At 36.9% G+C, this 25,328-nt stretch overlaps 1 protein-coding gene across 1 annotated transcript in view; it reads left to right on the top strand.

The window, feature by feature from the left end:
- clcn3 (chloride channel 3) overlaps positions 1-25,328 on the top strand; it is a 31,984-nt gene that overhangs the window by 1,498 nt on the left and 5,158 nt on the right. Inside the window, 11 exon segments of the mRNA XM_028474313.1 lie at positions 7,668-7,849; positions 17,544-17,704; positions 19,886-19,915; positions 19,917-19,986; positions 20,936-21,070; positions 21,073-21,122; positions 22,605-22,727; positions 22,813-23,019; positions 23,663-23,743; positions 23,829-24,081; positions 24,931-25,223. Of these exon segments, the coding sequence (XP_028330114.1) occupies positions 7,687-7,849; positions 17,544-17,704; positions 19,886-19,915; positions 19,917-19,986; positions 20,936-21,070; positions 21,073-21,122; positions 22,605-22,727; positions 22,813-23,019; positions 23,663-23,743; positions 23,829-24,081; positions 24,931-25,223 (1,566 nt within the window). The 5' untranslated portion in view covers positions 7,668-7,686.

Consider the following 25,328-nt stretch of genomic DNA (forward strand, 5'->3'; position numbering starts at 1 on the left):
CTAGGAATCTACGTATTAATAGCAAACAGAAGTACAATTACGTAACGTCTTAATCACGTGACCGATCACGTTGCCTAAACTGACCAATGAGGGGCGCTACATACAGATAGAATATCAGCATATTGATACGGCCACGTACGGATCGCCACAGCCTTAATTAATTTGTGTTGCACCTCTTTTATTTTGAAAAAATCTGCGCTTCTGCTTTTCGAATTAATCCTCCTGGTTTGATGTCATATATGGTGGATAGATACTGGCTGTGTTGGAAACCTAACCCTACACTACACACTAATTGAGCAGAGGTGAAAGTAATGGATTACAAGTACTCATATTACTGTAATTGAGTTGCCTTTATGGGTACTTGTACTTTTTTGTGTATATTTCTAAATCAATAATTTTACTTGTACTTAAGTACGTTTTAAAAGAAGTAATTTGTTACATTTCTACACCCAAGCGCTACTGAGTAAATTACTTTTTGTTATAAAATGATGAACGGACATTGTGAAACAACAAAACACTGAAATTAAATCCTATGCATCACATCATAGCCGACCAATCAGATTAAACGTAAATCAGTTTATACGTGAGATGTTTACTGTATGCAAGGGAACCGTGGCAAGATTTATTACCAAAAATAAACGTGGGGGTGAAAGTAACTAGTAACTTTTACTTTGAGTACTATTTGATGGAGCTACTTTTTACTTGTACTTGAGTATTTTATGTATGACTTACAGTACTTGTACTTGAGTACAATTTCAATCAAGTAACAGTACTTGTACTTGAGTAGCATTTATCAGTACTCTTTACACCTCTGTTATTATGGCAGTTGAGCGAACCATTCGGTATACTGGGCCTCAAAGGAAGATTGAAGTTTCAAAAAAATTTTTACATATTTGGTTAATTTGTGTTGCAGCTCTTTTATTTTGAAAAATCAGCACTTCTACACACAGTGCTCCCTTGCTTGATGTGTTTATAGATGGTGGATAGATAGTGGCTATGTTGTAAATGTCATACTAACGTACTACTCATACTAAGTCTGACATCAAAATTAGTTTGTAGTGACACAATAGATAGTATGAAAAGATGGAGTACGTGAGAAATTCTCGGATGTACTGTATACTGCCGGTATATGGGGATATTTTTTAAGTATGCAAGGTGGCCACACTCGTCAAACTCAACCGCCCCATGATGCATTGCGAGCGGAATGTAAAATGGTCCTGGGACCAGCTTCAAGCTAAGAGTCAAAATAAAAGCATCTCTTCTTGTCTTCCAGTATTTTAACACTTTTGTAAATAGGGCTCTTGTTTTGAAGTTAACCGGAAGTTTTGTCAGTAGCACAATGGAGGGTCTCCAACAATCTCTGAAATGTCAAAATTAATTGTGTTTCCGTGAGTTTTATGTCTGAAATGAGCACATGTTGATATTCTACTTGGTCACTTTCTCATTTAAAATGTTTTCAGAACTTTAAAAGTTGGAGAATCAACAGAGATATTTAGCCTTAGTGTGATTCAGGTTTTTGTCATTGTAGGTTCCAAATGCATCTTGGGAAACTTGGAAGTATACTTCAGTGGGAATGCTCATCACCCTAATCATACTATAGTATATAGTAGGCAGTACTCTCCTCAATGAGTTTGTAGTATGGAGTGTGACATTTCAAACACAGCCAGTGTTTTTGGATCCTTGGCATGTTTTGATTTATTGAAATACACCTTAGGAGCAGTTCAAAGGCTACATTTCAGTTTTAGACATGACAATTCTGGCAAAGAATTTTAAAACTGAATATCTGAGCGTTTTTCCTTGTTGACAACTGTTCTCTTTGTAGCTTCTGAACACACCTTTTCCTCACTTTTCAATCCTTTTCTGAGGCAGGACTTAGTGCTACATCATCAAACCAGGAAATAGAAGTTTAGACTGTATAGAATGAGGTATTCTAGTGAGTTTTTACTGTGTGATTCTGGAAGACTCTGCGATACTGATTGTCCTGAATGTTAAACATCAACTCCAGTTAATGGAGTTATCTGATGTCCTCTAACCGTCGGGTTGTTGAGCACTTCTGATTAACTTATGTCCGTCTCTGGCTTGTCACAGCCTGGCTCTGTTTGGCTATAGTTCTCCTCTGATACAGCCTTTTATCAGACTCTATGTTTGCGTCGACATTTGACTCCTTTTTTAACTTCTCCATCGAGTCAAACAACATAGTCATTGATAACACGTACAAACATCCACAGAGCAGATAAAATCTCTATTATTTTATTTTCCACGCAGTTTTTGTCAAAATCCATGAGGTGAAACTATTATCGAGGCAGAGCAACCGTTTTACTCATCACATCCGGATGTTTATCTATTGTAGAGCCAGACGACACTGCAAGAACTGTTGCATAATGTGGGGAAATGTCAGTATTGAATAGTCATTGTTTTCTGTATTCTTATTTTAAGTTAATTTGAGACATTTTGGTACTTCTCCTGTGAGAAAAATGTCAACAAAAAATATATGTCCCCTGTTTGTTAAACATTTAAATGCCAAACAGTTGTTAGGAATAAGATTTACTGTATTTACGTAATAATTGTTTTCCAATTGGTTTCAACTACATTTTCACGAGTATAAATGCCTCAAACAATGTATGTAGCAGCGTTGATATACAAGTGTTATTTATTTAAATACAAAGTAGTAATAATAAATGATGAAAAATGAAAATGGGTGATAAGAGTGAGTATTACACATCAAATTGCAAATATGCTACAAACTTTGAATACAATTTTAAAGTTAAAAATGTGCAGTTATACACCTAGCTTTAACTAAGCTACCAATTGTTAGCATAGTACATTGGTTATATGTTTTAAAATTTTGACATAATAGCTCAGTAAGCAATTTAGCTCGATTTTGTGTGGGCATTTTATAGTAGCAAAAGTAGCTATTATGTGTATATATATATATATATATATATATATATATACAGCTTGTTGCACTGATGATATTATTCAGTTTAACATTTATAGGTTTTGCTAGATGTTTCTTTTGCATTTTGTTACCCATTTTTGAAATGGGCCGGGGCTCTTATCGTAAATGTTTGCTAATGCTACTCTACTCTGTGTCCTTTTTGTTGTTCAAGCAATTCTTGCGTTTCTGTAGCTTTGGCGGGAGGTAAATTAATAAATGTAGGAAAGAAATCTGCGCACATTGACGGAGAACATGCAAACTTTTAACAGTTCTGAATAAAGCCACAGGCTAGATTTAAAGCAGAACTAAGTAACTTGGGCTTAATGCTCCCCTAAAGGTCCATTTGCTTATTTTTGTTGCTCCACCCCACAGCTACATGCACACCTTTGCTCTCCCAAAACGGTAGCAACCGATCACTGAAAAATCCTAATACAACAGTGACACTAAGGGTGCTTTCACACATATAGTCCCATGTGACCATGTGAACAGTATGAGGAAGAGAGATAAGTAAAATAAATGAATGATGTGGGAGTAATACGGAAGGGAGTGTGGAAATGTGTGCGATGTGTTTGTTTGTGTGCTGACAAAGCGGCTCTGAAAATGGATGGATGGATGAATGTATATATTGTGTGTGTGCTGCCTGATGGAGTGCTTGGTTGCGAGTGTGTACGCGTGCCCGTTGAGCAATCACACACACTACGACAACAGTGTGTGTGTTGCTGCTGAGCTGTCCCTGCATGGAGTTGCTCTGTTCCTCAGACAAAGGTCTTCTCCACCTTTTTTTTGCTGGCTCTGCCATGATATAAGTTTGAGAAAAGTGAATTTGTGGACAACTGTGTGCAGGGTCTTAATCTAGCATTAGTTTGTATTGGGCCGCTGTAAAGCAGTACTTCTTGCCACCAGGTCGGAGGCTGAAAAGTTGCAAGTGTGGTTTTCTGGCCAAAGACAGCAGGGGGAGATGAAAGACCCCCAATCACCTCATAAACACATGTATTACCCTCACAGGGACTATGAGAAGGATTTATTAAGGTGAAAAAGTTATTTAGTTCTGCTTTAAACTGTTTATCTTCTAGCTGTGAAGCAGCAGTGATAATGCTAATGCTAAGTCCTGGTTAAACTTTGTCTTTTTCCCCTGTCACAAAACAAAAGGTCTTAATTTTAGTTTTATTGAATATACTTTACAACATGTATACAATAGTACAATAGTGGTAACTTTAGCACTGTATGTCTATATTTGCTCCTGTGTGAAGCCGTAAAATGCTGAGTCACACACATCTCGACAACTGTCGCCAGGGCAACGCCTCCCTAGTGACCAGCGAGAGGACGATCGCACCTGTAAAAACAGCTACGTTTTGTTTCACTCGCTGCTGATTTTTGCACATTATGAACTATAATCAGTGCTTTGGTAGAAACTGAAGACTTTAGTCTTTGTTTAATTATTATTTTAGTTTTCTGTCACAAAGAAACAGAGGAACTGAGTAATCTGCTAATTGTTATAATTATAGCTGAGAGTAGAGAGTGTGACTTAAATCAGTTTATTAAACAAAAGCTCATAAAGGCTTTTTATCTACTGTTATAATGAGATGGTATATTTAAAGGTCACATATCATGCCATTTTTCACCCATCTCCATTAGTTCTAAGAACCCCAAAAACATAGTATTTGAGGTTTATTTTCCCAAACTCGCCTGTTTTATAGAGTTTTTGCCTCTGAAAAGTCACTTTCTGAGCAACTCTACACAAACAGGCTGATTTGCGTCCTACTTATGCATATTCATAAGTGGGCGTGTCTATAGACGGGACACTGACTTCCTCCGCCCTACACGGTGACGTAGGACCAGAGGACGGCCCACCCTCCTCCCACCCACTCCGTAGCCGAGCTCATGCTGCTTTATAAACACGAGACAGAGCGTGGGGGCGGGGCGTTCGCCGGTACATACATAGACTGTAGAAAATACATACATAGCACTGCAAATGCTCACCTTCGTGGGCGTGTCTGTTTACATGTCAATCACAGAAGAGAGCTTCCTGGAGGCGCGGCTTCTCCAGCTCAGTGCCACGTCAAATTTGTCATCAAAGTTGGAACGCGTCATCAAATTGTAGCGAGGTGTTTGGGCTCACCCTGCAGTAAGAAAGGAGCAAATCACCCTCTAACTAATGATTGAGGGAATGAATGACAAAAACACTTTGGACATGTGTATGAAGCCATTATAGCACTTTATGATGTTTAAAGCACAGAAAAGTTGATTTAGCGTAACATGGGCCCTTTAAACAAAAGTGGCTTTTCTCACAGAAGTATAACATAAATTAAGTTAATGTAATGAAAAAAATCTTTTTTTAATCTAATACTCAAGTCATGTAATATGAATGCTACAAATACCACAAATTAAAATAAGGTAAAGTAAGGGAAATGTATTTGTATAGCGGTTAGCGGATTTCATACACAAGTGCTTTGCATGATTAAAAGTGCAACAGAAAACATTTAATAGTTTAAAAACATTTATTCCACAATAAAATGATTAAAAATCTCCCTCTCAGTCATACAAAGTAGAGAAAAAGTACAGAAAGTAAAGTATTTACATCTGTTGTTTTATGTTTTAGTTCATCGCTGCTTCTGTTTAGTTCCATAGGTATCTGCTAGCATGCTAACAGTGTCAGTTGTCATATCATTTTCTCATTAACTCCTTTTTCAGAAATGTCCTTTTTTAAATAAATTCAAGAAATTTCGGCCTGATGTTGGAAAAATACAACTTTAGCAAAGTAAATACTAAGCTTGCAAATACTATTTCATGAGTGACGTTTTTTAATGTCTGCTTGGTTTTTTGCGTGTAAATGTATTTATTATTTTAACAATTGTTTAAGATTTAATTTTTTTGAAAAATGGAAGGATGTGTAAAAAGCTGAATAACTTTGTTTAGCTTTCCTTGGCTTGCATTGCACTGTTAGATTAGATGTGTAAAACATTTACGGTATGTTTAGCTTAATCTATACTTTGCAAATCTTGACCATTGCAAAAGGCCAAACGGGCTGAATTAAATGTTCCGTCTCCTGGCTGCAGTGAGTCAGTTGAGGGATGTTTTTAGTTGTTGGTTTTTTTCCCATGTGGATTATTGTAGCTGCTTGTTTTCATTGTTGCTGTTTGCAGAAGGCTTTGTGCTGTTGTGTGTTATTGCTTTACACAGTATAAACCCTCCACCAAAAAATGCACTGTAAAAAAATAACTACCTGTGGAATTTACACAATTTAAAGATCACAGTGAAACTACAGAGGTAATGTAAAGCAATGCAAGGCAGGGTCATTTTGTATAATGCATTTTATACACAAGGCAACTCAATGCGTTTTATAGTATTTCACTCAACAATAATAAAAAAAATTCAAGCTTGGTTGGATTTATGTATGTTATATATTAGATTTTTTTATATCGAGCTTAAAACTCCTTCGGGGGGAGTGAGACGTCATGACGGGTTGCTGAACATTGAAAAACATTTTTTTCTCTGCACTTAAATACATTTATTATTACTGTTTTAAAATGTGTGATATTGCACATTTTTTAGTATATTTAAGGGTTTTGAAGAAGCCAAGTCACTATTTTAATAAAGGTTTCTGTTTTTATCCTATGATGTTGGTGGAGATTTAGTATTCTTAATAGGGATTGAACAGAAAAGGTCTGGGTTAGTGCATTAGCACTTAGTTAGCACTTTGCTGCCTCCTACTGTTCAGTTAAACGTGTTATCTGTCATTTGTATGATTACAGTGTGTTGTATACACTCCTGCTGTAGATGTACAGAGCCAGGCTACAATGGGCTCATGTAAAGGATTTTCAATATTTGTGAGGAGTGAAATAACCCAAAGTTGAGGTCCAAAATCAAAATGAAGAAGTTGCATGAAGAAAAATAGTTTTATATTTAATATTTATACTATAAATAAAAACAGATCAGATCATGCAGTGATGGGCCAATGAAAATAGTAAAAAAAAGTATTTTTTTTCTGATTTCAAGAGACTGTCACCTAAGAACCAATGCATTATGTGACTAATCATTAGTGATGTGAACAGTCTATGTTCATAGCTCAAAGCTAATCAAATTACAGAGAGCTGAAACATATGTTAAGTTGTTTACTGAAGACCCAAACATGTTCCAGACCCAAACCCTGACAAACTTTTTTCCAATTTTCAGATGCTGGCATGTTCACCACGTTGGATGTATAGCAGATCTTTTTGTTAGGTGGAGCTGTATTATTATACCAAATTCCAGTTTCCCCATGTGGTGTAGTTCCTGAGATATTAGAACATGAAAATGGAAGAAAAATAAGGACGCACGAAAAATGACGCATACCCTCCCTCACTAAATTGGCTGTATCTCAAAAAGTGTTTATCCAATCAAACCTCAATGAATAATCATGGAACAATTGGAAAAAATTCTGAATTTTTTTTAGACTGAAATGCGTGGAATGTGCTGATAATGTGTTGAACTGACATGGAATGACCCATTTAAAGTTCTGAACCTATGTTGGTGTTTTGTTGATCATGTCTTGTTGGTCTGATGCTATTACGTGTGTTTGCTGATGGCTTCTTATATTAGTGTGCGTTTGAATCTCCTGGTGATGTGTGTTTAGACAATGACAGGGTGTTGTTCCTCTGCGCTCTCCTTTCTACCGTCTATGGGTGCTGTTACTGTTCATCTGTACTCCTGGCTCAGCGTCTACATCTCCGCCCCCTTTATCACCTCTCAGGGAACCGGCACGTCGCTAAATGGAGTCTGAGCAGCTGTACAACAGAGGCTACTGCAGGAACAGCTACAACAGCATCGCCAGCGCCAGCAGCGACGAGGAGCTGCTGGATGGAGCCGGCATCGTCATGGACTTCCACACCACAGAAGATGACAACCTGCTGGACGGGGACGCCACCTCCCCAGGTACGGAGTACGTAATAACATGTTAAGATTTCATTCGTTCAGACAAGTTTTTTACAGGACGATTCCTTTGATCTCCTCACGTTCTTCCACTGCCAGTCTTCCTCAAAGGCGTCTGCTACTTCTTTATGAATTCTTTCAATAATTTTTTTTGTGTTGTCCCAATCCATGATGTGATTTTTGTGTTCTGCAGTGATCTGATATTGTAGCCTGACAGAACTGTCAAGTTGGCCACCCCCAGAAAAGAACTCATAAGGACACATCAAAGCAATCAGCAGTCGCCTCTGAGGAAGACTGACAGGTGGCAGTCAAAACATGTCAGGAGATCAAAGTAAAATTTCAAATTTCCTGGAAAAAAGTTCTGACTAGATGAAACCTTAACAATGGGGTCGCCTGAAATGTCTAGTAATTGATTTAAAAAAAAAAAAAAATGTTTTATGTATAAATAAAATGATAATAAATAAATACATTTATAATAAATAAATAATACAATATATATATATATATATATAATTTAGATTAACACATTATACACAATAAATATCAAATAACTGTATTCTATACTTAATCTTTCTCAAATAAATATCTAGTTCAAATAAAATGCAGTCTAACAATATCTAAGGTGACACGTTTTGTCACTTTGTTCATTAATACACTGTATTTGTAACACACCTTATTATTAACATGATCAAAAAATAATTCTAGAAAAACTATGTGTTTGGTGTTGCCGGACATTTGTGATATTAAAATGGGGTAACGACCCGGAAAAGGTTGGGAGCCTCGGCCTTAACATATCATTTATCGTCCACCTTCCAGGAACAATTTTCATAAAACTCAACGTTACACAAAATGCTTCACAGTAAAATACATAAACACAAACAGTTTAAAACAAGATCCCAGTTTTAGTCTCATCTTACACACAAATAAAAATCATAGAGTACCGGAAAACGTGAAAATAAATACATAAATGAAAATTTAGTCAAATTAAATAGAAATTCTGTCCAAACTGAACACTGATTCAGTCATTTTACATTTCCAAAGTTGGAAAACACATTTTTACGCATGTAACAGTAAGTATGTATTGTGTGTGTTGTTGTGTTCAAGGACTGTTGGAATAATTTTTTTTATTATCTTTTAAAAGTGTTTAAAAACAAACATTCCTTTACAATACAAGCATATTTCTTCCAAAGTCATTGTCCTTAAAATGTCCATAGTTGTATTTAAAAAAAATACTGACAAAAAGAGAGAAAATAAACTAAAAAGGAAAAAGGTTGAAGCTTAAAACCAGTGTGTAATTGAGAACATTTTAAAATGATCTTCCCAGCTTCCATAGAAAGGAGAAGCTTTTCAGGTACCAGTTGAATATCTCTGCTTTACATTGAAACCAGTGGAGATTTCTGGTGTATCATGTGATCTTTAGTTCTAGGTCATTGCTTCAGGGAGTCAAATGAGTGAGTGTGAGATGTGTTAAAGTGTGACCGTGCTTCATCATTCTCCTCACGTCCTCATCGCTTTTCTAAAGTCGTCACCTGTGAGTCGCTCTCAGCACATCGTCGGCCTCTGGGTCACGTTTCTCCGTCCGATGGACATTTGATCTTCATCATCCTGTTCGCTCTTCCTGGTGTGGGAAAACGTGCGCTGCTTCCTCTCTGTTTTCCTGCTGCTTTAGCCACAGATCAAACAGCTGATCAAACAACTCAAGTGTTCACGCGTCAAACATTAATTAATTCCTGACGGTCAGAATTCCCCTGCATTGGAAAATTGATGATGTCTTTGTAATAAATTTTGTTTTTCACCAAAAGGCAATTCAGTTTAACAGTTTAAGCCAGGGAGTAGGTGGAATAGTACAGAATATAAAAAAGAATTATGTGTAAAGCAGCGGTTCTCAAGCCCTGAAGGTGGTTGAACACAGACATGAACATTGAAGAACAGTCATGTGGAAACAGGACCATCTATAAGGGGGAATAAAGGGGAGAGATTGTTGGGGTTCATCCATAAAGTCAGCAAAGTGATGGTCCATTGTTCTATGAGTCTGAGATAAACACATTTATTTATTTATCTGAATAATATCCACTGTTACCCAGGACGTTTATTGTTATTTGCACCATAGTATATATTCATCTTAGAGATGTAAATCCTTGTTTTAATCAGAAATAAAATGGGTTAAAGGGGACCAAAAATGGTGGAAAAGGTCGTGAAATAGTATTTAAAACACAGAAGATGGTTAAAAGTTGCAAATTAAAGTGGCCAAAAACAGACAGAAAAAGTGATAAAAAGTGTTCAAAGTGTCGATATTAGCTTAAAAGTAAGAACAATTAAATAATGGGCATGACAAATTGTGAATGTGGTTAAATTGGCAAAAATAAGCATGAAATATGGTGAAAAGAGGTTAAAAGTGACAATATTGGGTCATCATGTGCGATATAAGGTAGAAAAAGTAGTGGGGAGGGTTTATAAGTGCTGAAAATGTTTTGAAAGTGGGGAAAAATGTGCAGAAAATGCATTGAATTTTGGTGGTTAAGTAGCAAAAATGCTTTAAAAGAAGCAAACATAATAAAAGTTAGAATTCGGAGGGAAAATTACTTGGTTTTTCTTTCATTGGTTATTGGAAATATAAGTTAAAAATGATTGGTTATTGGCTTGATTGGATGAAATCCATACTGGCATATCATCTGTCAGTCTTTTATTATCACGCTGTGTGTTTTTATTGATGTTTTTGATGTCATTCCAGTTGTTTTTGCGCCGTTGAGCAATTTAGATGTTTTTTTTCTTACCATTCTAATGGGCAAGGGAAGTGGTCGTGTTTGTTTGCACATTTATATTGGAGGTATCGGATTACATTCAGTGTGTTGGTCGTCTCAGTCTGCTGATCAGCCTCTTATTCTCTCACGTTGAAACTGGACTCTGGGGAGCGACATTCACCAACTCTTCTAAGGGTGAAGAAATTAATTTCCTTTGTGATATTCAGTTCTATTTTTGCTGACCGGTCCTGTCAGTCTGGATTCGTACTTTGTAGATAGAACCAGATTCCCACAAACCAGTTTGACCAGCAGCAGTGCTAGAGAGAACCTCAGGAAGTGTGTGTGGAAGAGTGTGCTTCCTTAAAGTCAGCCTCCCTCTGCTATTTTTACGCTGTGCTGACAACCGGCTGGAAAGTGAAACTCTGTAAAGCCTTGGGGTGAGATCAAAGGACTCTGTTCTCTCTGTGACTCCATGGAGTTTAGTGCTGACTCCCTGAGACTGGACTAACACTGGATATATGTGCGCCAACGCTTTGGGAACCTCAGATTTTTTTGGTTTGGAAGTGCTGACTTGGGCTTTCTGAGAGGACGGAGTATGCCACATATCAAAGGTGTTACTGCCTAGCAACAGGCGCTTTTTGTTTAAAGGTAAGGACTTTCAAATTAAATCAAAGCTTTACATTCTTTAAGGGTGGAAAATTCTTGAGATCTGGCAAATGACATGGATTATATGTTCCATCTACCAGCACGGTTTTTAAAACGCTGTTTAAATTCTGTGGCTGTGGAAGAACTGTAGCTGTGAAATTAACATTAGTTATTTGTCATGTGCACAACTTATGATCACAGAAGTAGCAGTTTGCTAGTAGCGTCTAAATATTAATAAGTAACTGATTGTTATTGCGGTGAAAAGATAATCCCACGTATTTACTTAGTGTTTCACAAAAGACGATTACAGTGAGTCGTTACCGTAGTAACAAGGTGTAGTAGAAGGTGAGCTTTATAACTGCATGGATAATGACACAGCGGAAATGGACTATAGTATTTTATGTTTTGTGTTTTTATTGGCTTTATTGAGGTTTTTTTTTTAAGTTTTCTAATTTACTTTTATTTTTTTCATTTCACTTGTAGAATATGAAAATGTTTAAGTTAACCAGGTAGTTATTTTGCCCTTTATTTTTATTTAGCTTTTTTGTTGGATTTATTAGAGCTTATTTTGCAGTGTCTTTTAATTTATTCTTATTCAATTGTAGAATATTCGGTAGCACTTTATAATACAGCCCGTGTCTTACGGAGTAACTCCCGCTGTCTTACAGGGTAATGGGGTAACTCTCGTTGTCTTGAGGTAACTCGTGTTATGGGGTAACTCCCGCTATCTTACGGGGTAACTCCCGCTGTATTACAAGGTAACTCGTGTTATGGGGTAACTCCCACTATCTTACGGGGTAATTCCCGCTGTTTTATGGGGTTACTCTCGTTGTCTTAAGAGGTAACTCGTGTTACGGGGTATCTCTCGCTGTGTTACGGGGTTACTCTCGTTGTCTTAAGAGGTAACTCGTGTTACGGGGTATCTCTCGCTGTGTTACGGGGTTACTCTCGTTGTCTTAAGAGGTAACTCGTGTTACGGGGTATCTCTCGCTGTGTTACGGGGTTACTCTCGTTGTCTTAAGAGGTAACTCGTGTTACGGGGTATCTCTCGCTGTGTTACGGGGTAACTCTCGCTGTCTTATGGGTTAACTCCCGCTGTCTGATGGGGTAACACTCGCTGTGTTACGGGGTAGCACTCACTGTGTTACGGGGTAACTCCTGCCGTCTTACGGGGTAACTCTTGCCGTCTTACGGGGTAACTCCCGCTGTCTTACGGGGAAATCCCACTGTGTTAACAGCGAGAGTTTCCTCGTAAGACAGCGGGGGTTACCTTGTTAGACACAAGCTGTAATATAAAGTGCCACCGAATATTCTTATGTTAAATGTTAAAATGTCTAAATCTCAAACTACAAAATAAGTCATAACGGTATGGTTGTGCTGCTATCATATCAGATCAATATCGGTATTGCAAGTGGAAAAGGTGCGCTGTCTTACAAGGTAACTCCCGCTGTCTTACGCGGTAACTCTAAGTCCTACTTACAACCACCAATGATATTTGAGTTGGAACTTAAATTTTTAGTTAGTGTATGTTTTGGTCATTTGATATTCTGCTCAGAAAAGGATATTTAAAAAACAAAGAAACGAGTGGTGGTTATTTTTATTCTAAAATTTAAAAAGTAAGACTGAAATTCAAAGCATTTTTCTTCATAAAGGTCCAGAAGGGATAAACAAAACAAAACTGGTTCATTTTGTGTTTACTGTGAAACAGGAAGTTGACGTTTTCAAAATAAGAGTGTGTTCTGTGTAACAGAAGTTGATGAATGACATGGATCAGTAGTATGTTGTTTTTCAAAACATTAAAAGAATGTGACATGATTACAGAAAAACCTCTTACACCTCACACTTGGTGTCATATACCACGACTAGAAGTCATAATTTGTCACCCCTGCCTACGCACTCTTACTTTGAAGAAAAATAAAAATAAAACAAAAAACCTTCTGGTCGCATCCTATGAAAAATCATGCTTTTTTTTTATTGTTTGTATTTTTAACATTCTTTCTTTTTATTTTGTTTTATAAACAAAAATAAAAACTACTGGTTATTAAAGTCTATTATTGTTATTATTGATAATTATGTAATGTTTTTTGAGATTAGTTTTTTGTTTTATAAACAAATAATCTACTGGTTTTTAGTCTATTATTATTATTATTAATAAAGAAAATGATATTTTAATAATATATTATTGTTAATTATACATTAATAACCCTGAAAGCAGAAATATGCCTTCAATTCCAATTTGATTTTTTAATTTTGTTTTTAATATCATTTTTGGAACGGATAATCCAATGACCAAAACGTACACTAACTTTAAAGGTTTTTAATGCTTAGAAGGGTTTATTCCCCCTATGTAACCGGAGCTTTGGTCTCTTCCATACAGGCAGATCCCCTGGCAACCCGAGTGTGAGAGAGACTGTGTTTACCCCCTTTGTGGGGACCGACTTGTTGTAACATACTCGCGTTCACATGATTTAAAGGCTTTAAACGTGGTTCTGATGCTTCTGTATGTGTTACATTAAGGTGATAGTAACTACAGCGAGTTCTGCTGTGAAGGACAGGAGGAAAAATACACGTTTTCTAAGGCGAGGTCCCCACAAATACGGAGCCACAGGTTTGTGTGTGTGTGGTGACGTCATCATCTCAGTCAGCTGCTGCAGTGCGCGAGCGACAAAGAAGCGGGCACACACGCACGTTCACACGGACACTGTTTTCGTTTAGCGCGCGCACGCACGCACGCACAGTCTTGTTCCTTGTGGTCAACATGGCAGCGGCGGACTGACCGACTCACCCAGCGAGTAAAGTGCGGGTCATGGAGGAGGAGGACGCAGCGGCAGACCCTTACCTGCCCTATGACGGTGGAGGGGACACCATCCCTCTGCACGAGATCACCACGAGAGGTACGACTCCCCACGCCGGGCCCGCTGCTGCTCGGCACGCATTCAGCGCTCGTGGAAACGTCGTATTTGCTAACCGGTGGAGCGAGTTAAACGGTGTTCGTGTTAAGCTGCGACTGTGCGTTACGTGTAGCGATGATTCCCCTGCGTTTAATGCGTAGTTTCTGACATATTTCATTTTTACAAACGTATTCTATTAAATTCTTTGCGATTTTAGAACGTAAAGTGCTCTACAAATAAAAATATATTTCTAAAATATATGTTATCAGACAGATATTAATATTACCTTGTAATGTGTGGGAAATGTTGCTTAATGTTTTTATTTTTAATTTGAACAAAATATGTAAGTCACTGTTTACGTTTAGACTTAAACAACTTTATCATGTGTAGGTGTGTAAAATGTTTATTTTTTTTTGTTTTTTAATTCAGATACTTAACTTTATTTTTCATTTGAACAAAATAATATTTATTCACTGTTTATACTTCCTTAGACAACTTTATGTTATATATACACTTAATGAGCCTTTACATGACAGTGAATGCTGATGATGACCTTATAAGCAATGACAAAATACGTAGAAGAATAACATGAAGTACAGTATTCTGAATATTTTACACAGGATTAGTAAACTAATGTATTCACTCACTTTTATTAAAATTCTTAATCACATTTCTTCTTTTTAAACGTCTAAACCTGCGTCACAACGTCATTTGTTTTTATGACGGTCTGGAAGAACGGAAGTAGGCCTCTAGATTACATGAGGACCAGTGGATCCATAAACACCTTTAATATTTGGATTAGAGACTGCCATTTCTTTGAAGGTTTGATTGGAGATAAGTGGCTCTACATAGAGTTAATGTGAGTAAAATTTGTAAATGCATTAGTTTTATTTTGCTAATCATCTATGTTTATGCAGAGCAACATCAAACATTTTCCATCCTCTGCTTTGTGAGGACACATTGAGAGAGTGAGACTTCGTTTTTTTTTTGCAAACATAATCTACAAAGCTTTTGGGTGGATTCATATTTTGTAGATTATACATTTAGTCAATAAATACATCAAATAACTCACAATAGCCCAGCATGCCCTGGCTATTATCAGCCTATTCATGTATGTAGGTTGGAAATACAATGAAAAATAAAATGCTATTTGCCTTTCAAGGAGTGAATTTTGTGATTTACGTCCACTTTTGTACTTTCAGAAAATCAGCCTTACATGTGATCATTTGTGTTTACAAAACAAGGAAAATAACCTATTGTTGCACTTGCTAGACATTCAGCCACCTGTTTTACAAGGACAAATATAAAATGGAAATGTGTGATGTTATCCCAAAATCTCAGTAGCATTTTGTATTGAGATTTTGCATTAGAAGAATTATTTTCCATTATTATTTATTTATTCTATGCATTCAGCCACGGATATTAACTGATGTTTATGATTTATATACCCATTTATAGGCTAAAATATTGTGAGTGAATGTTATTGTCTCAAACATGAATATGAGGGTATATTTTGTGTCAAAATGACATTTCTGCCTGATTTTGTTTACATTTAAAATTGTAGAAAATCAGAGGCCCTGCTGGTGTATTTGTTGTGGATTTATGTGATTTGAATGTTTACAACTGACGGCATTAATTATGTGTTGTTTAGGTATTATTTAATCTAAATGAGGTTTGGTCTGAGTTGATTTACTCAAAAAGCATGTGTCACCTTTAAAGCAGCAGATTTAAATCTAATGCAAAGACTGAAGAGAAGCGAATCATGGTTCAGGTTAGCACAGAATGAGTCAGCTGATGATGATGATGGTAGTCACATGACGGCTGAGCAGACTAACCCATCTACAGCTCTGCCAACCCAGGAAGTCCTCCTCAGGTGCCTTTAAAGCTCCCTGATCTGGTTTAGTTCCCTGGAGTAGGAAATGCACCATGGGTTTGACATACAGGAACTACCGATAATTACGGTGCATCTTTTCTCCACATGTCTAAGAAATACAAACACCTGCTGATTCACAAAACAAAAATAACGCACATGTTTATAATATAATTAATACTATTAATAATTATTATTTATCATTATTGGCACTGGAGTTTAATGCAAGTTTTTTTGTTTTTTTTTTTACATTGGTGAATATTGATATTAGAAATACCTCTCTTCTTATTTTGGACTTCCTCTGTGGTTTTAAAGCGCGATATAAATCATGTCCGTTTACCATTTATTAATATTATTCTTTATATTAATACATATCTGAAAAGCTCACATTGTCTGTTGTCAAAGCATTTGGTCAGAAAAATGTTTCCTTTATTGGTTACAGGCATAGCAGCAAATCATAGTTTATATTTACATTTAAAATAAATATTTTAAAGAATTTACAGATTATATAAATATATGATTGGTATTGTTTTCCATTAGCAGTAACAATATCCCTGTAACAGTTTTATCAACTTAGAAACCAAAATAAAAATAAATCAAACACCTTAGCTGTAGTCGAACATATTGATAATAGTAATTGAATTATTTATCTTAATAATTAAAGACATTATACCAATTATAGCATTTTTATAAATTTAAAAAAATATAACATTTTTAGAATAGTCAACAAATAATTCAAGCTAAACTTGTCTCATTTATTAAAGACAATCTGTAATTAAAAAAGTAATAATAAAAAAAGTATTTCTAAAGCAAGGAATCTGTTTGAGCTGAGACTTTCAACATGGCTGCTGCTTGTTTCAAAGTTGTGCAACATCGAATTTGTTTGGACGCATTATACCGTTAATGAAATATTTCCTAAAATTGTCTTAAATGCAGCTTTGCAGAACTGCTCAATGTTGACAGGTAGTCATGGTAACTCAGGATAAGTTGAAAACTGCAGAGAATCTACAGGAGTGACTGCACAAAGGGCTTTTAACAATGACTAAAATGGGTCTAATATCCTAAAAAAAAAGAAAAACACCTCGTAAATATTGATCAGTGCTCGGTGTCCTCAGTGAGCAACGTTTGTAATTAAGGTGAATAATAATAATGAATTAAAAATAAAAATTGGCTTTCACACTATATATATGTAGCCTTTATTGCAGTGCTAAATATTAAACCTCCCACTTTTCTAATGCAAGACATACTTCCTACGGGCACTGCAGTAGTTAACAGCTCCCAGGTGCCGCAAAATGGCTGCCAACTGTTCCCAGGGATGGTTAGGTGAATTTCTCCATCGTGAGATCAATAAAGTATATAAAATTAAAAAAATTAAAATTAAATTCAATGTGTGATGTTTTCCTAAACTTTTCCTGGTTTAACTCTTTGTGTTTTTATTCTACAAATGATGTTTTATTTGACTCCCACAACCCTTCCCACTCTATCACTGAATATTCATTGCAAACGCTTTCATCTCTTCCTTCATCCTCTGTCCTGTGTTTTCTCTCCAGGGTCTAACTACGTCATGTCGAATGGGGGCGGGGTCGCCAGCAGCTCCACCCACCTGCTGGACTTCCTGGAGGAGCCGATCCCGGGCGTAGGAACGTACGACGACTTCCACACCATCGACTGGGTGCGCGAGAAGTGCAAAGACCGAGAGCGACACCGGAAGGTGAGTGAGATTAGATGGACACGTAACGTTACTAGTAAGGTTGCAAAGTATCAGGTTCAGCCACTGGTCATTTAACCTAAAAAAATCTTGGTTGCACTTTATTTTTTATGTAATTGTTTTATTTTTATGTTGAAAAAATGAACTTTAGAGTTACATTGAGTAGTGAAAATGAGAGCAGAAACATTAACAGCCTGTTAATATAAATTGGTTGGAATTTATTCAAATAAACTGTGATTACCATTGACATTACATGTTTGTTTATGTTCATGATTAATTTATAGACGACTCCCTGGCAAAAAACAGTGAAAGCTCACCTATTCAGGGATTTATTTCAGTCCCACTGGTTAATTATCGATTTTCATTCATTCATTTTATTTCAAGCAATAGTGTGCCATGAACAAAACAAAAGGATAGGCTACACAATAATAATCACTTATACACTGACGCTTGAAATGTAGTGGGCAACAACCAATCCTGGTTCGAATCGATTGTTGCTACAATGAATCGTTACTAATGCTGAACGAGTAACCTTGATATTAGGGTTTTTCACTACTCTGCGATAACGTAACCTCAGATGCTGAGGTTTTTTCTTCTGTCTTCATCATTTGAGTGATATATATGTTCACCAGTCGGAGACTCCAGAGCCCGCCTTCCTGGGCTGGCTGGCCAATCAGAGATGGTTACAGGACACGAGCTTGTATGCGCTGCAGCGAGTCTGTTACCCCTCAGTTGAGTGCGCTAACAACAGCTACACTAAGCCCTATAAAATCAACGTTAACGGAATCACGGATCAACCATGAAAACAAAATCTGCTGTTGAACGTGGAAATGGAGAGAATGGAGTTGAATGCCGTCACCGTGAGGTAAAAAGCGTTTTTATGGGAAATGTTTGTGGACCACTTATTAGGTGCACAGCCGTTTTTGTTTCATTATGGGTTTTTTGTTTATTAGTATTTATTTTTGTTTCTTCACGAATTAAAAAACCAATATTTCCTGAAAAAATTGATTTCTTCTAAAAAAAAAAAAAAAAAAAAACGGTTACACCCCTAGTTATTAGTAAAAAAAAGAACAAAGCCTTACACCTGGATGTGAATAATCAGTTATCAGGAGAGTTTTATGCTACATATATTCCAGGACAGTCATCGGCCAATCCACACCGAATGCGTCTTCTGCGGTAACAGACGCATCTGCCGCACAAAACGTTCCGCAGGATCAAAAAATGTCCCCTTTCGCTTCATATGTGCGTTTGAAGCGAAGCACCGCCCACCAGCGACACATCCAACTCGGTGAGACTCCATGGTTGAATGGGTGAACAGACCGGTGTTCGTGTTGACGGCCTGACGGCATCGTCAACAAGATTGGCTTTCGTCATGCGAAATAGTCGCAGGAGTTCAATAATTTCAACTCTTGTGAATATGACGAAAAATTGGGAGCAAGCTCGCACGGCCAATGCTCTTGACGCGCAGATCGGACCGAACTGCCGCACAGGAAAGATTGCACATCTGGGACACATCTCGCTATTGACTTAAAATTTTCCCAAATTTAGATTTGGGGTTTACCCATTACCATTTCTTAGTTTAATGTAATCACTGACATATTAACATCCTAAAAACATGTGTAAACTGCTTAACAGGAAGTTAAATGTTGTGAATAAATGAATCATCCCTGCTGTGGTTAAAGCACTGTACAGAAAGCTACTGTGAATGATCCCTTAAAGTCCATTCAGTGTTTGTGGTTGGTTTAAATTCAAAGCCTCGTGTGCTGAGGCTTTGGATGAGTAAACGACACACAAACACTGACTCTTTGACCTTGAATTCATGTGGTTTTTAAAGAAATCCTATTGCCTTTGTTTGTCAACAACAAAATGTAAAAGAGGAAGTGAGTAAACAACGTCAGCACTTTTACTTTATGTTGCAAACAGTGAAAACCAGAGCTTCACATTACCAGGAACAAACTCTCAATGTTGGATGTGTCAGCATTATGTTTAGATATGTGGAGACACTGTTGTTATTGTGACATGTTTGTATGTGTCAGGACAAACATTTTAGTGAAATTAACTATTTTAGCTTTTGTAAACAAATACAGACTAACTTATGGAAAAAACAAGTAATTTCAAAATGAATGATCTGATTCTGATCGTTATACTGATGTCTGATACAGAGTGAACTGTGTGTGTTTACAGATCAACAGTAAAAAGAAAGAGTCGGCATGGGGAGTTCACCAAGAGCCTGTACGACGCCTGGTCAGGATGGCTGGTGGTGACGCTCACTGGACTGGCATCAGGTAAACACACACACACACACACACAGCACACACAGACACAGACACACAGACAGACAGACAGACAGACAGTTTAGTCATAGTCGTGATCATGTGTTTGCAAACATCACCGTTGATTTGCTGCATGATAATCTAGTAACTGATGAGGTCAGTTGTTCACATGGTGTCTCTATATTCTGGCTCCTTGTGTGTTTAAATGTTTTATTTGTTTCTCGTCATAACAAACAAAAACAAAAAAGTTTTGTTTTTGATCAAAATGAAAACCTGTACCTGGTCTTTATAGCCCCCTGCTGGTTTGACTGGTTTATTACACGAGGCTGGTGTGCATCGATGTTACTGAATCATTACCTTAACTTTGGAGTTTTAATAAAAAGAGTCGGCAGCCCTAATTTATTATTTTGTACTGTTTACTTACTATTAAGATAAGAATGGTATGATCATATCTCATATACTTTAATTACAAAACAAGATTACAAGCATTCATTTCACTTCAAAAACCAGCAATACGTTATGTTCATAATACAGAATATTTGGACCACACAGATACTATTCACTAAATCAGAATTACTTACATGAGCAGCAATTGTAGCTTTTCAAACAAATCAAATAGCATTTAAATCACTGCATGCACGGACAACAAAAAAAAGCTTTTTTGTGTCAGTAAGCGGTACCAGGCTGTGTGGAAATAAAAACAAATGTCTCAGTTTAAAGCAATTTAAACATAAATACATAAAATGTCTCTTCTCAAAGCATAAGTGTTAAAGCCAAAAAAGCTATAAATAGGTGTGTATATACTTATGTATGTGTATGTTTGTGCCTTTGCTTTGCTATGTTTTATTTTTTTATTATTTTTGTTATTTTCTCATTGTGGTAAACACACTGCTGTTTTTGAAATAAAAATGAAATCAAGAAGCAAATATATTGGTGTGTAACTGTTTATTCTTCTGTTCAGGTGCATTGGCTGGCCTTATTGACATCGCTGCTGATTGGATGAATGACATAAAGGAGGGCGTGTGTCTGAGCGCCATGTGGTTCAACCATGAGCAGTGCTGCTGGACGTCCAACGAGACCACGTTCGCCGAGAGGGACAATGTCCTCAGTGGAAGAGCTGGGCGGAGCTGATCCTGGGCCAGGCCGAGGTAGGGCCGCACGCCGCTGTTCTGATTCTGAATGTCCTTGGTTGTATACTGAGATATGAACAACACAGACGTTCTTAATGTAATACTAAATAGAAAATTTTGCATTGCCATGACGATACAAGTGGGAGGGCGATAAAGGATTGCCACCTTCTGTGGCTGCATGTGTTCATTGTCAACAAGTTTGTACACAATTGCCAAAAGCTTAGCTATTTGTAGGAAGTGTTTGCAGCAATGAACAGCATTTTCTTCACTCATCGAGCAGTCGCTCACAATTAAACAGATATTTGTTTGCTTTTACATTTAAATTTCCCACAAAAAGTATAATTTTAAGAACAAGTAAGATTCTAGTATTATGTTAAGCTACTAATTGTGGCTATAGTTGTTGGATCAGAATCAGAATCAACTTTATTGACCAAGTAATGTGTGTTATACACACGAGGAATTTGACTTGGTGAACTGTTAAAACTAACAGCAGTTTTTCCTCAAAGTTCTTGAGCAGCAGCTGTCACACTCTAACAGACCTAATCAAGGAATAAGGTTTGCTGAAGCAGCCTCATTTGCATGAAACCTTAGATTATATTAAAAGTAAGAGTTAGCATTTTACAAATTGGATATTGTCATTGTCACTAAGCAGCAGAACATTGTGATCTTTAAATAGTGTAAATTGGTTAAGATGAATTCCCACAATTATTTATAATATATGAGAATAGGTCCAGGAAAATTAGTTACTTGTATAGATCATAATAGGTTAGCTCGATAAGTAATTTATGATTAAGGGGTGGAAGTAACTACATTTCACTTCTTCTCAGTCCTTTTGCTTTCATGTAGTCTTTTGTGAAGTATTTATTTTTTGTGTGTGTTATCAACTGTATTATTTTCTTATTTATTTTACATGTCTGGAATAAACTGAACTAAAACAAAAAAAATGTTTAAAAATTGATACTAGCTGTGTTTTCATTACAGATTTTGGCTAAATAAAAGCAATATTTCTAAATGTTAACAAAGTATAATTGAACGTGTTTCCATTGAACGTTGTTTTGGGCAGTAGTCTCGTAGATCCCATAAAATCTCATTCCACGAGACTTCGCGGATGAAAGACGAACGCTCCAAACCTCCGTATAACTCTACGTATTCCTTTGTTGTTTCACGTCTATTGTGGCCGTAATCATTTTAAAGTATAACGCTAAGAGGTTATTGTGACCAGGTACGTCACGTCCTGTGACGTGTATTCGCGACAAAAGTTATTCCATAGCACTTTTGCAATATCAAAACGTCTGAAATACCTCTTGATGAAAGCATAAAAACCTTTGAGCGATATTTGAGTGTTTTCCAAAATTCAGGTGGTTCCCTCACCAGTTTTTATTGCGTTATTTAGATTTTGCGCATTTCGAAGGGTAATGGAAACGCAGCTGGTATTACTCTTTCCCTGCTTTAGTTTTCCTTCTCAGACACTTATTGTGAAGTCCCTCTGTTCCTGTATAGGGTCCTGGCTCGTACATCATGAACTACTTCATGTACATCTACTGGGCTCTGTCCTTTGCCTTCCTGGCTGTTTGCCTGGTGAAGGTGTTCGCTCCGTACGCCTGTGGCTCAGGGATCCCTGAGGTGAGGAAAAGCTACAACTTTAGTCAAGTTGACATGACTGACGTCCAGGAGCCAAGCTTTATCTGCTCCTCGTCTCCTCCCACAGATCAAAACCATCCTGAGTGGTTTCATCATCCGAGGCTACCTGGGGAAGTGGACTCTGATGATAAAGACCATCACGCTGGTGCTGGCCGTGGCGTCCGGCCTCAGCCTGGGGAAGGAGGGGCCTCTGGTTCACGTGGCCTGTTGCTGTGGGAACATCTTCTCCTACCTGTTCCCAAAGTACAGCAAGAACGAGGCCAAGAAGCGAGAGGTGGGCGGAGCCCGATCAGACGTAGTTAAAGGAACTTTTGTCACGTTTACAAATGAAAATTCACTTTGGACTGATATTTATTTAAATACATTTAACAATGTTTTTTTTTGATCATTTTCATATCTTATTACTAATTTTAGAAAAAGTAAAATCAATAAATGTAATTTTTCTGATTTGTTTTACATGAGAAGTACATTTTTTTTTTTTAAGTACGTTTATTTTTTCTTTTCTTTTAAATAATTTACATAATTTTTTTTAAACTACTTTTTAGATTTTCTTTTTTTTCACATTTACTTTAACTTTTCCTTATTATTACATACCTATTAGTTTGATTCTACTTTAAATATAAGTTATTGTTCTGTTTTTTTATATAATTTGTTATTATTGATTAGAAGTCAAGTTAATAAATGTAATAAAGTATTGATTGTATGTATTTTTAATTTATTGTTTTTACATTTATAAATCTATTTTTAAACTGTATTCTTTGTGTATTTTATGTAAATAATAAATACTGTATGTAAAACCTTTGTATAATGTTTTATTTGCTTGTTTCTTTTAATCTGAAAGTTTATTTGCAGTGTTTGTTTGTGCGGCTGTTGTTGTTTTGCGTGCGTGTGACGGAGCTCTTCTTTCTCCACCTCAGGTTCTTTCTGCAGCGTCGGCCGCTGGAGTCTCTGTAGCCTTCGGCGCTCCAATCGGAGGCGTTCTGTTCAGCTTGGAGGAAGTATGACATCACTTCCTGTATTAAATGACAAAAACTAACCGGTTTAAACCTGTTTCTCAATAACCGTGTCCCTCCCCCCTTACAGGTGAGTTATTATTTCCCGCTGAAGACTCTGTGGCGCTCCTTCTTCGCCGCCCTGGTGGCAGCCTTCGTGCTACGCTCCATCAACCCGTTCGGCAACAGCCGTCTGGTTCTGTTCTACGTGGAGTACCACACGCCCTGGTACCTGTTCGAGCTCCTCCCCTTCATCCTCCTGGGGGTGTTTGGGGGCCTCTGGGGGGCGTTTTTCATCAGAGCCAACATTGCCTGGTGCCGGCGGCGCAAGTCCACGCGCTTTGGTGAGCTCGGCCAATCACAGTTCAGGATGTTAGTGTATAACGGCTAATCAGATTATACTGTACTGTAGGTTTGACGATGGGAGATGTTCCTCACAGCAACAGGAAGTAGATGCAGTGACTCTTTCCTTTGTGTTAGCCTCCAAAATAAAACTCCATTTTACTTTTTTCAGGAAATTTACTTCATAGTAAAATTGAAAAAAAATTTCCTGAAAAAAGTTGTCTGAAATAATTAAACCTTAAATATTATTTCATAAAAGAAGACAAAATGAACTTGCTTGAATTATTGATTGGAAATTACAATGTAATATACTAACGTGTATACAACATTATAAATTGCATTTTAAAATGCATCACTTATTATTAGGCAAGTCAAATATTAAAAAATACTAAAAAAAAATGCAATTCAAAGAAGGAAAATTAGCATAAAATGTATTTGATACACTTTTCTAGTTTAAACGTTTAACGTTCATTTTATAATTATTTTTTAATTCTAATTTTAGTTTTTTATTATCTAAATATTTTGAAATGAATAATAAAGTATATTTCATTTCATTTATTGATTATTTAAAAGGGACAATGCCCATTAATAGACAGACTTGCTGTAAATGTAAAAGGTTTTATTGTATGTGATAAAATATTATCCAAATTTAATAAGAAATTAAAAACAAATAAAAAGTGTGTGGTAATTCATTTCTTATATATAGTTTTTTGCAGTGCAGTTATTGCATGTCCCTTAAAAGTATTTTAGGTGTTATTTAAATTTCCTTTACTACACAGAGTTTTTTCTGGAGGTGTTTTTGTGTAAAATGTGTTAATTAAACACTGTATAATTAACTCCTCCCCCCTCAGGGAAGTACCCTGTGTTGGAGGTGATCCTGGTGGCGGCCATCACTGCCGTGGTGGCGTTCCCCAACCCGTACACCAGGCAGAACACCAGCGAGCTGATCAAGGAGCTTTTCACTGACTGCGGCCCACTGGAGTCCTCCCAGCTGTGCCAGTACCGCAGCCAGATGAATGGCAGCAAGGCGTTCTCCGACAACCCAAACCACCCGGCGGGACCTGGAGTCTACGCCGCCATATGGCAGCTCTGCCTGGCCCTCATCTTTAAAATCATCATGACCATCTTCACCTTCGGACTCAAGGTGAAAACTGGGGTTTGCTGTCCCCTCAAAGACACGTTTGTTTTTACCCTCGGGACCAAACGTGTTCCTTCTGCTTATTGAGTTTTTTAAATTCTCAAAATCTCA

The sequence above is a fragment of the Gouania willdenowi genome, chromosome 18, assembly GCF_900634775.1.
Source record: "Gouania willdenowi chromosome 18, fGouWil2.1, whole genome shotgun sequence".
NCBI classification, from domain to species: domain Eukaryota; kingdom Metazoa; phylum Chordata; class Actinopteri; order Blenniiformes; family Gobiesocidae; genus Gouania; species Gouania willdenowi.